At 29.2% G+C, this 12983-nt stretch overlaps 1 protein-coding gene across 1 annotated transcript in view; it reads left to right on the top strand.

Annotated features, from left to right (window-relative positions):
- The first annotated feature begins 9096 nt into the window (after positions 1-9096).
- The window catches only part of LOC119611791, a 5075-nt gene continuing 1188 nt past the window's right edge, over positions 9097-12983 (top strand). The window contains exon 1 of the mRNA XM_037967484.1: positions 9097-9591. Coding sequence (XP_037823412.1) covers positions 9148-9591 — 444 coding nt within the window. The 5' untranslated portion in view covers positions 9097-9147. The remainder of the gene's footprint in view (positions 9592-12983) is intronic.

Genomic DNA, 12983 nt, shown 5'->3' with positions numbered 1-12983 from the left:
ATTTCAACTTTTTGACTTTTTTTGATTTTATCAACTTTACGACTTTTTTCCAACTTATTTCGACTTTTTTCGTTTTTTTTCGACTTTTTTTGACTTTTATTTACAAAGTCAACTTTTCGACTTTTTTTTAGGTGAAAGTCGAGTTATTATTTTATTAGAATTTTTAAAATTTTCCGTAATTTTCACAAGATAACCGACTTTTTTCTACCAAAAGACGATTGATTGTTCGATAGTCGATCGATAGTTTTTTTTATTTTTTTGCTGTTGCGTTCAAATTCTTACTAGTATTTTATGGTTGAAACATAAAGTTGACTTTTAGTAGGACAAAATAGTAGGGTTCTATAAATCGACTTTCGAATAATCGAACAATCGACTTTTTGTCGGAAAAATTCGAAAAGTCGAAGTCGATTATTTTGTTCCAACAAAGTCGATAACTCGACTATAGTCTATGAAAAAAGTCGAAAAGTTGACTTTGTAAATAAAAGTCGAAAATAGTCGAAAAGACGAAAAATTGAAAAAGTTGTAATAAGTCGTAACAAGTCGGTAAAAGTCGAAAAAAGTTGAAGATGTTCGGAAACTCGAAAATAGTAGAAAAAAACTAAAAATAGTCGAAAATTTGAAAAAAGTCGAAAAACACTTCAAAAACTCGAAAAAAGACAAAAAATAGTCGAAAAGTCGAAAATAGTCGAAAAAAGTCGAAAATTCGAAAAAACGTCGAAAATTCTAAAAAAGTCGACTATTTATAAAATACTAAATGTCGACTTTTAATTAAATGAAAAAAGTCGAAAGATCGAATAAAAAAATAGTCAAAAAGTCGACTTTTCGTTTCAACTATAGAACCCTACAAAATAACGGACTTCGACTTTTTTCCACAAAAAGTCGATTTCTCGAAATTTTCGATGAAAATTTGATTGTTTAAGAGTCGATTTATATAAGATTATAGATTTTTTATTTGATTTGTTTACTTTCTTTTTTTTGATACGAAAAAGTCGACTTTTTCGGCATTTTTTCGACTTTATCCGATATTTCCACTATTTTCAACTTTTCCCTACTTTCTTCGACTTTTATTTGCAAAATCGTTTCTTGGACTATTTTCTTACAAGATAGTTTTTTTGGAATTTATGAAATGTCGACTTTTCGTCTTTCGAGTTTTTGCAATTTTGAAGTTTTCGACTTTTTGTGTATAAACACCTTTTGACAATTTGCGTTATTTCGATTTTTTATTTCATTTTACTTTCTTTTTAGAATTCTATAGTTGATTCGGCTATTTTTGTCCGTCATTTCTACATTTCTTACATAACAGTTGACTTATCGACTTTATTAGGACCAAAAAGTCGACTTTTTCCGACAAAAAGTCGATTCTTTGACTATTTTAAAGACGATTTATAGAACTTCTTTTTAGGTTTTTAGTAGAGTTCTATAGTTGAAACAAAAAGTCGATTTTTCGACTTTTTGTGATTTATGAAAAGTCGATTTTTTCGACTTTTTTCGTTTTATGAAAAGTTGACTTTTCGACTTCTGGAAATTATTTAAACTTTTCGTCTTTTCTCGACTTTTTTACTTTTATTTACTTTTTTCATAGACGATGTTGAGATATTGACTTTTTTCGACAAAAAGTCGATTGTTCGATTATTCGAAAGTCGATTTATACAACCCTAGGTTTTAATTGAATCAAAAAAAAAGTAGAAATTATATTAAATTAATTTTTTACAAAATTTAGTGACTTTATCGACTATGTTGGCACAAGATTGTAGTTTTAACTTTTCGACAAAAGGTCCTCGAACAATCGCTTCTTTGTTGAAAAGTTAATTGTTCTATATGTCGACTTATAGAACCCTAGCTTCAGATGGTTTACCCTATAACTCCTTACGTTAGCAAAAACTTTGAAATTTATATGTTGTAAAGACATTGTTCTCTTCTAGGTTATATCGTTAGAATTTTTATGGTATTCATCAGTTAAAAACTTAACCTCACTTTGAGGTTAGTTTTACTGTTCTTTTATTTTAAATAAGGTTATGTTTTTAACAGGTGTGGATCATAAATTACTGACTATATATCCTGTTGGAGATTATTTAAACTTAAATTCATACTGGTGATGAAAAAAAAAAGAATTAAATATGCTTTTTTCGCCTTTTTTGGGACAAAACCCGCTTTTCTTGCAGTTTTGATCTCAACTGCCTATTGTGATTAGAAATTTCATATAAAACTAATTATCACAACTTTTTCCTTGAGAAACTAAAGGGTCTAATGTTGCCTACTTATTCACTAAATTATTTTCAATGTCACAATTTTCAAAATTTCTTTTAAAATTACCTTTTATCCTTGAAATATTAAAGTTTACACTTACCTGTAAAGAAAAGAAAGATATTTTTTTTTATTAAAAGCAATACTTTAACAACAATAACTACATATAAAAGCCTAAAAGTATGTAATTCAATTTTCGAGACCCAAAATATACCTGCTTTATGTATTGGAAGTCTAATGCCCTGACACAGTGAAAATGTAACTAGTCTATAGTTAATGAGCTTAATTTCTTACTATATCTTAATCGTATTTGATTTGCTTTAGAGTCTTTTCTTCAAAGTCTTTTTTTACTTTACTTTCTATATATAACATTATATAGAAAGAATGAGGGGTATGTATTGCTTTATATTCCTGGTATTTTGAAAATTTTTCTGAACTAATAAATTTTTAATTTTAATTTTAAATTTTATATAAATTTAAATGTTAAATATAAAAATAACATTAAAATTAATTAAACGAATTATATAAAACAAATACATGATCACTAAAAAGACAAACAAATCATATTTTTAAACATAAAAAAAATTAAAAAATAAATAAGCAATTAAGTATAAAAAAATAAACCATTACTGTTTAAAAACGATTTCTAAAAATATTGTTAACATTTACTATTATTAAAGAAAAAGGAATAAAACAAATGAAAGGAAATAATAATATAATGTAAGTTTAAGAATAAATGGCACGCACTTTAAATAGTAAAAAAAAATCGCACCTATTGCCCCCACCGGCAATTTGCTTAAAAGAAAAATAAGGGGTTTGAAGATAAGAAGTTTGATAAAAGTCAATTTATTTTATTTTTTAATTCATTTTTATATTCTAAACTATATTTTTTTTTCATGAACAAGTTATTACTTTAACATTTTCATGCTTTCTTTATACATCAAACTAATAACTGCTTAAAAATGTGCTGAAATGTCAGCAGGACAAGAACATTAGTTTGTTTTAAAACACTGACATATTTCCATACTCACAGAATGAGAACTGACTATACTTTGAAAACTTTTTCTAATTATTTGTAAACAATTTATTTAAACAAATTTGCGTTAAAATTTTCTCTTAAAAACAAACAATTAATTACAAAAAAATAAACGAAATTTTGAACAAAAAATCAAACATAATAATTTATTCTACTAAAGCTAGTGATATTTTTCTATATAAAAATATAATTTTTTTCTCCCTTAAAAACATTTAAAAAAACTTTTGTGGCCATTTAAACATTAAAAAAACTGTTTATATATAATAAAACACAACAACTAAGGAGTTTTAATAAAAAAAAAATTAAATAAATAAAACTTAAACTAAAACATTCCTGATTAAATAAGAATTTAAAAGAAACAAAAACAAAAAAAAACAAAAACCAAACTCAAATTTTAAAAAATTAATTAAAAACAACAGCGTATAAAACTAAAACTTATATCGTATTAACAACAAAAGAATTTTAAATTAATGTTATAAATTAAAAAACTCTAAAATTAATATATAAAAATTAGAAAAAAAACCAACTCCTGTTAAAGCAATTTCTTTTTCCAACTAAAATATTAAAAAGAAAATTTTAAAATTTTGAAAATTTTATATTCTGTAGTAAGTATTTGGTGAACATATGATTTTCAATTGTAAAAATATTTATACATTTAGCTGCTATCACATTTTATTATAATTTTTGCTTTTAGGTTTTATTTTTTTTATAATAATTATTATATTAAAAAAATGTGATTTATAAATTATATTATTATTCATATTTATATATTTGTATTATGACATCTACTATTTATGATCATTATTATTATTCAAACATTATTGTATACAGTCTCTCTCAGTCTTTCTCTCTCGATCAATCAGTTTTAGAATTCATTGTTAGCAATTAAATATTATTAATAAATATTAATTAATATAAACGACGAATAATGATTATGTTATTAATGCATATAACATTATAAATTAATAACAAATAGAAAAGAAATTAAATTTAAATAAAACTAATTAAAGAAACAATAATGGTTGTTGGTGTTATTTATTAATTAATAGGGAAACTAATCGAAAGATAGGTGGATAGATATATAGATAGATAGATATATAGATAGATAGATAGATAGATAGATAGATAGATAGATAGATAGATAGATAGATAGATAGATAGATAGATAGATAGATAGATAGATAGATAGATAGATAGATAGATAGATAGATAGATAGATAGATAGATAGATAGATAGATAGATAGATAGATAGATAGATAGATAGATGGATAGATAGATAGATAGATAGATAGATAGATAGATAGATAGATAGATAGATAGATAGATAGATAGATAGATATAGATAGATAGATAGATAGGTAGGTAGTTAGATAGATAGATAGATAGATAGATAGATAGATAGATAGATAGATAGATAGATAGATAGATAGATAGATAGATAGATAGATAGATAGATAGATAGATAGATAGATAGATAGATAGATAGATAGATAGATAGATAGATAGATAGATAGATAGATAGATAGATAGATAGATAGATAGATAGATAGATAGATAGATAGATAGATAGATAGATAGATAGATAGATAGATAGATAGATAGATAGATAGATAGATAGATAGATGTATAGTCTAGTGTATAGTCTAGTGTATAGTCTAGTATAGTCTAGTGCATAGTCTAGTCTATAGTCTAGTCTATAGTCTAGTCTATAGTCTAGTGTATAGTCTAGTCTATAGTCTAGTCTATAGTCTAGTCTATAGTCTAGTCTATAGTCTAGTCTATAGTCTAGTCTATAGTCTAGTCTATAGTCTAGTCTATAGTCTAGTCTATAGTCTAGTCTATAGTCTAGTCTATAGTCTAGTCTATAGTCTAGTCTATAGTCTAGTCTATAGTCTAGTCTATAGTCTAGTCTATAGTCTAGTCTATAGTCTAGTCTATAGTATAGTCTATAGTCTAGTCTATAATCTAGTCTATAGTCTAGTCTATAGTCTAGTCTATAGTCTAGTCTATAGTCTAGTCTATAGTCTAGTCTATAGTCTAGTCTAGTCTAGTCTATAGTCTAGTCTATAGTCTAGTCTATAGTCTAGTCTATAGTCTAGTCTATAGTCTAGTCTATTAGTCTAGTCTATAGTCTAGTCTATAGTCTAGTCTATAGTCTAGTCTATAGTCTAGTCTATAGTCTAGTCTATAGTCTAGTCTATAGTCTAGTCATAGTTCTAGTCTATAGTCTAGTATAGTCTAGTCTATAGTCTAGTCTATAGTCTAGTCTATAGTCTAGTCTATAGTCTAGTCTATAGTCTAGTCTATAGTCTAGTCTATAGTCTAGTCTATAGTCTAGTCTATAGTCTAGTCTATAGTTACATGGACAGACGGACAGATGGACGGGAGGACATTGCTTATCGACACAGCAATGATTTTGAGCCGATTGGTCGGCTTAAAGGTGGGTATATGACTATTAACTTCTATGCGTTACAAACTTCAGCACAAATCCAATATACCGTGTAGGGTATAAAAGCTAACTTGTAATCAAAGCGTCGATGTCGGAACAGCGAATGACATGGCACATAGATTGTTTAAGTGCAATGAAAAAGTTTTGTGATGCTTCAGGGGCATTTTTACCTGAACCACCCTCGTATAATTTCTTTGTTATTTAAAAAATCCTAATAAAAATAAAAACAAAATGTTAATGAAAAAAACTTTAAAAAGAATGCCGATTTATATTACTTTGATAAATAAAGTAAACACATTTTTACAACCATTTTTTTCTTTTTACTATATGTATTTTAATTAAATGTTAATTATTTAAAAAATGTATTAAATAATGCAAATTTATTTAACAACAAAATTAAATAAATAACAACATTAGACAGTATAGTAAAATAAAATAAATAATATTTACTTGTATTGTCGAAGACAATTTTTAGGGTGTTTAAGGCAAAAAACAAATATAATATTATTAAATACATATTAACAAAGAGGTGTGCGACTTAATTACTCAATTAATTAATATTATCAGGTGCAAATAATAAAGAAATAAACAAAATGGAAATTTATAGAAATTTCTTAATAGGGTTTCTATTAAGAAAATAAATTCTATGACTTTTTGACAACGAAATCTGGAAAATGAAAATTGAAAACTCTTATTATATAACTTTTTATCCACTTAGTACCAGTATGCACTTGTAAATATAAAATTTTCTTGAACTTTAAAGTCGCTAATTGATAATGAAATAAAGAAATCATTAATACCGGGTGTTACAATAAGTTAGCGCCGCAAAATGAGGGTTCCGAGTTACAAACGAACGTCGCTAACTTGTTGATGTTAATACTAGATAGAACCGAAATATCGTGCAGTGTCGGACTGCTCCAGGTTTTAGTAATAATACTCGTCTGAGCAGGCCAGATACAAAGATAATGTCTGGTCTTAGCAGGCCTATAAAGTTCCCCTTGTGTTAGTGTATTAGCTTTTTATCAATTTCCCCTGGTTATAGGAGGGAATCTGTTTTAACCAGCATGTCCGCTATGACATTCCCAGTTATATGTGAATGTATCGGTACCAAAAGCAGTTTTAGATTCAAATGATTCGCCATCTTGTCAATAGACGTTCGATATTTGCATACAAATCTGGGTGTAGTGTAGATACTAGATAGAGATTTTATTGCAGGTTTACTGTCAGTATAGATTCGCATTATTTTATTGTATATCCGATAGTAACCGATACAGTTTAACGCCATTTTTATGGCCGCAATTATAGCCTGTAAGATGCTACATTGATGGTGTAGAGGCGGATTATAAAAGTCGCCTCCCACACCCCTTGAATACTTTAATCCAATAGTATAGATTGGCCTTGAGGTTGGCAGGAAAAGAAGAAAAAAAAAATCATGGGACTGATGTACCATTGAGGAATATTCGAGAATAGAACAAGTTATGTTCCCCCGGATTAACACCAAATGCACTGACAAAGAGACAAAGCTAGATTAACTAAAATACAACAATTCAGCTGATAAGAAATATCTATTCAGCTAACTGAATTTGAATTTTTAACCCAAAATATATAAATGATTTCGTAAGTTTTATGTTTTATAATAATTTTATAACCAAAGTTAGTTATTCAGCTAGCTGAATTTATGTATTAAGGAAAAAATTCATATAATTATGAGTTTATTTGAGATTTTTTGATATAAAGATGATATTCAGCTAGCTGAATGTAGTATTCTGTTGGTATTCTATAATATAAACCAAAAATAATATAATTAGAGAAGAAAAATTGTCGATTCAGCTAGCTGAATATGAATTTTGGTCCTAAAATATATGAATAATTTGGTTTATTTTATGTTTTTTTTATTAAATTAATGAATGAAATGTTTATTCCAATAAAAAATTAACTATTCTATTTAGCTAAATAGTGATTTTTGAATATAATGTTTTAATTCACATTCAATATTTTCCAAAATTGTTATTCAGCTAGCTGAATTTGTTATTTTTAATAATTATTCTATTTATTAGTGGCTTTGTTGTAAATTTCATTAAAGGAACCTTAAGTCAGCTAAATATGTCTTCTAATGGTTAATTTTTGATAAGTTTATGATAATTAATATCTTAAAGCCATATACAAGCAATTCAGCTACGAAAATTTTAGCTGAATAGCCATTTAGATGTATGCTGATATAAAGATATTTAAAAAATTTCTTATTCAGCTTACGCACTTTGTTTTATTTGTTTTTGATCTAATCAGAGTAGTATTATACTAGCTGAATTCCTATCTTTGTAGTTTTTTGTTTGTTTTATGAATTCAGCTACTAAAAATTAGGCTGAATAGAGATTTGGTATACAGTTTTATAATATGTATAGATTTTTGGTTTTTACATATAAAAGATGTTTTAAGACTGTACGATCTGTTTTCTTACTCAGAACTTATATTAAGTTCAGAATACATACTTAAAGCTAGTTTAGGATCAGTCCAATATCTGATATACTTAAATCAATCTAATTTTTGTCTCAAATCAAGTATGTATTGGGGCTTAAATCAAGAAGAAAGTTCTTAAAACATGTATGTTCTGGGATAATTCTTGATGAATCCGTACTTGGATCAAGTATTTTGTACACAGAGGGAAAAGGAAATATACACGCCTGGTACCAAATTGACACCAAAGAGTTTATAATAAATCTAAATTTTATACAAATCCGTTGTCTAAATTTAAACAAACGTGGTAAGCTCACTATTGACAACGGATTGTTTGTCAATAGTGAGCTTACCACGTTTGTTAACATTTAGACAACGGATGTGTATAAAATTTAGATTTCGACAACGAATTGTTGCAAAGTTGTCAACATTACATAGTGTTGTCGTACGTACGTATATACTTTGACAACGGATGGTATTGAAAAATTATAAACAGTTTGGTGTCAATTTGGTACCAGGAGTGTATATTTCTTTTTCCTTCTGTGTACTTGATTTTAGTAAATTCCTACTTACTGTAATATTGACTCAGCTCCGAAGTAGATTCTACGACTTTTATTTTATACTCTCAAGAATCACCCATGTAATACCGCTAACTGATCACTAAATGTTGTATTTACTTTTATGAGGATTTATATTCACAAACATTATTGTCATTTTAAATCCCATAAATAATTGTTTAAATAATTCTAAGTCACCTTTTAAAATAAATTATTGTTTTTCATTGCGGCCGCTGCTGCTGTAATTAGCATTTGGATGAAGGTGTGAATTATTGAAATTTTACATTGTTTTTGTGAATTCGAAAGATGCACAGAAAAAAATCTCTATAATTTATCATTCAGTTGAAATTTACATATTCTAGTAAACATTACAAAAGTGTCTCCCACAATTTAAAAACAAAAATAAATGTCAAAATCGTGTAAATCAGAAAAATCCTCCTCTCTCATACCTTTACTTAATGATCTTAGTGATCAAAGTTTTTCCAGTATTCCTTATGCCGATGAGGATAATGATGATGTCGATAGTGCTTCTGATAATGAAACGGCAAGATCATTTAGTGGTCGCATAAGTTTAGATCGTAATGTGGATCTTTCGATATTGGTGCATTTAAGTGATAGCGATCGTGAGCAAAGTGATTCGAAATTGGAGAGAAGGGATTCTACTTATCCTTTATATTTACCGGGGTTTGTTATAAAGGTTCATAATATTGCTGGATCATTGAAAAGAAACTCTATATCGTTGCCAACGGGTCTCTGTGATCGTGAATTGGAGTCGTTGAGATTTCATTCACAGGTACCACATGGTGGTAAGGAATTTGAGGATATTAAAAAAAGTTGTGATAAAGAAAAGGTGAGTTAATAAAGAAATAAAAATAAACCTTTTTCCACTCTTAAGAGAATATAATATTCTCTTTTGATTTAAAAATAAATCAAGGAGAATCCAAATCATAATTTTTACGTTTTCAAATATGTGTCAATACTATCATTATTGACACATTGTATTATATTGAAAATGTTTATCTCTTGGAAATCTCTAGAAGTACATACACATTTCGTAAAAGCCCCTCAAAGACCCTCAATCCATAATAAGTTTATCAGTTTAATATTTTCAAGTGGTTTCCATAAACTCTCTTTCTACAGTGTTTTTCTGTTCAAATTTTATTGCATATTTATTCTACTTGCGACGTCATTTCAAAACACTTGTATTTCAATTATTTTAATATTATTTATTTAATTTTATTTTATCATAAATAAATATATTAAATGTCGTTATCATTTAAATGTAGAAATATTTATAGCATGTCATACGGTGTGGTGTTAAAATGACTTTAGAACCGATCAGCGATCGCATAAATAAATGTTATTTCTCAGCCTTTTAATTATATTCTATTATTTATTGTTTTTAAAAAGTTAATTAGAAACTAGCTTATAAATTTAGTTTTTCTACTAAAATTTAAAATGTGTTTTAGTTAAATTTCTTTTCGTTATCAGAAAATTTCTTTAGGTCTCAAAAAAAAAAAAAAAAAAAAGAGTTATTGTAGAATAAAACACTTTTATTGACATTTCTTTTGTTAAGAAATATAAATAATGATTTTTTTTAAATGTTATCAGTCTATTTTTGTACAAAAAATATGTATTATATAAATTGAAATATTTAAATAGAAATTTTGCGCATTTTAAAAAATACACATGCACACAAACGATATTTAATTTAATTTTTTATACTAGCTCATAGTCTAGTCTATGTATAGACTAGTTTATAGTCTAGTCTATAGACTATCTTATAGTCTAGTCTATGGTCTAGTCTATGGTCTGGTGTATGATCTAGTCTATGGTCTAGTCTATGGTCTGGTCTATGGTCTGGTCTATGGTCTGGTCTATGGGCTGGTCGATGGTCTAGTCTATGGTCTAGTCTATGGTCTAGTCTATGGTCTAGTCTATGGTCTAGTCTATGGTTTAGTCTATGGTCTAGTCTATGGTCTAGTCTATGGTCTAGTCTATGGTCTAGTCTATGGTCTAGTCTATGGTCTAGTCTATGGTCTAGTCTATGGTCTGGTCTATGGTCTAGTCTATGGTCTAGTCTATGGTCTAGTCTATGGTCTAGTCTATGGTCTAGTCTATGGTCTGGTCTATGGTCTGGTCGATGGTCTAGTCTATGGTCTAGTCTATGGTCTAGTCTATGGTCTAGTCTATGGTCTGGTCTATGGTCTAGTCTATGGTCTAGTCTATGGTCTGGTCGATGGTCTAGTCTATGGTCTAGTCTATGGTCTAGTCTATGGTCTGGTCTATGGTCTAGTCTATGGTCTAGTCTATGGTCTAGTCTATGGTCTGGTCTATGGTCGAGTCTATGGTCTAGTCTATAGTCTAGTCTATGGTCTAGTCTATGGTCTAGTCTATGGTCTAGTCTATGGTCTAGTTTATGGTCTAGTCTATGGTCTAGTCTATGGTCTATGGTCTAGTCTATGGTCTGGTCGATGGTCTAGTCTATGGTCTGGTCTATGGTCTAGTCTATGGTCTAGTCTATGGTCTAGTCTATGGTCTAGTCTATGGTCTAGTCTATGGTCTAGTCTATGGTCTAGTCTATGGTCTAGTCTATGGTCTGGTCTATGGTCTGGTCGATGGTCTAGTCTATGGTCTAGTCTATGGTCTAGTCTATGGTCTGGTCTATGGTCTAGTCTATGGTCTGGTCGATGGTCTAGTCTATGGTCTAGTCTATGGTCTAGTCTATGGTCTAGTCTATGGTCTAGTCTATGGTCTGGTCTATGGTCTAGTCTATGGTCTAGTCTATGGTCTAGTCTATGGTCTGGTCTATGGTCGAGTCTATGGTCTAGTCTATAGTCTAGTCTATGGTCTAGTCTATGGTCTAGTCTATGGTCTGGTCTATGGTCGAGTCTATGGTCTAGTCTATAGTCTAGTCTATGGTCTAGTCTATGGTCTAGTCTATGGTCTAGTTTATGGTCTAGTCTATGGTCTAGTCTATGGTCTATGGTCTAGTCTATGGTCTGGTCGATGGTCTAGTCTATGGTCTAGTCTATGGTCTGGTCTATGGTCTAGTCTATGGTCTAGTCTATGGTCTAGTTTATGGTCTAGTCTATGGTCTAGTCTATGGTCTAGTCTATGGTCTAGTCTATGGTCTAGTCTATGTCTAGTCTATGGTCGAGTCTATGGTCTAGTCTATAGTCTAGTCTATGGTCTAGTCTATGGTCTAGTCTATGGTCTGGTCTATGGTCGAGTCTATGGTCTAGTCTATAGTCTAGTCTATGGTCTAGTCTATGGTCTAGTCTATGGTCTAGTTTATGGTCTAGTCTATGGTCTAGTCTATGGTCTAGTCTATGGTCTATGGTCTAGTCTATGGTCTGGTCGATGGTCTAGTCTATGGTCTAGTCTATGGTCTGGTCTATGGTCTAGTCTATGGTCTAGTCTATGGTCTAGTCTATGGTCTAGTCTATGGTCTAGTTTATGGTCTAGTCTATGGTCTAGTCTATGGTCTAGTCTATGGTCTAGTCTATGGTCTAGTCTATGGTCTAGTCTATGGTCTAGTTTATGGTCTAGTCTATGGTCTAGTCTATGGTCTATGGTTTAGTCTATGGTCTGGTCGATGGTCTAGTCTATGGTCTAGTCTATGGTCTGGTCTATGGTCTAGTCTATGGTCTAGTCTATGGTCTAGTCTATGGTCTAGTCTATGGTCTAGTCTATGGTCTAGTCTATGGTCTAGTCTATGGTCTAGTCTATGGTCTAGTCTATGGTCTAGTCTATGGTTTTCGAAAAAATATTCAGTACAAAAAATTTACTAAAATGTAAATTTTCTACTAAAAATGGAAATATTTACTTAAAATTCGATTTTTCAGTAAAAATACGATTTTTCATTAAAAATTTTAATTTTTCATTAAAACTAAATTTTTCACTAAAAATCGGATTTTTTGACAAAAAATCAGGTTTTTGATTAAAAATTAGGCTTTTCATTAAAAATCTGATTTTTCTAGTCTATGGTCTAGTCTATGGTATAGTCTGTGGTCTAGTCTAATGGTCTGGTCGATGGTCTAGTCTATGGTCTAGTCTACGGTCTAGTCTATGGTCTGGTCTATGGTCTAGTCTATGGTCTAGTCTATGGTCTAGTCTATGGTCTAGTCTATGGTCTAGTCTATGGTCTAGTCTATGGTTTTCGAAAAAATATTCAGTACAAAAAATTTACTAAAATTTAAATTGTCTACTAAAAATGGAAATATTTACTTAAATTCGATT

Source organism: Lucilia sericata, unplaced genomic scaffold (assembly GCF_015586225.1).
Source record: "Lucilia sericata isolate MDLA Ls3-8-SP2 unplaced genomic scaffold, ASM1558622v1 Contig001533F_arrow, whole genome shotgun sequence".
In the NCBI taxonomy this organism is placed as follows: Eukaryota; Metazoa; Arthropoda; class Insecta; order Diptera; family Calliphoridae; genus Lucilia; species Lucilia sericata.
The sequence above is the reverse complement of the archived record's forward strand: the minus strand, read 5'-3'. Positions and strand labels throughout refer to the sequence as shown.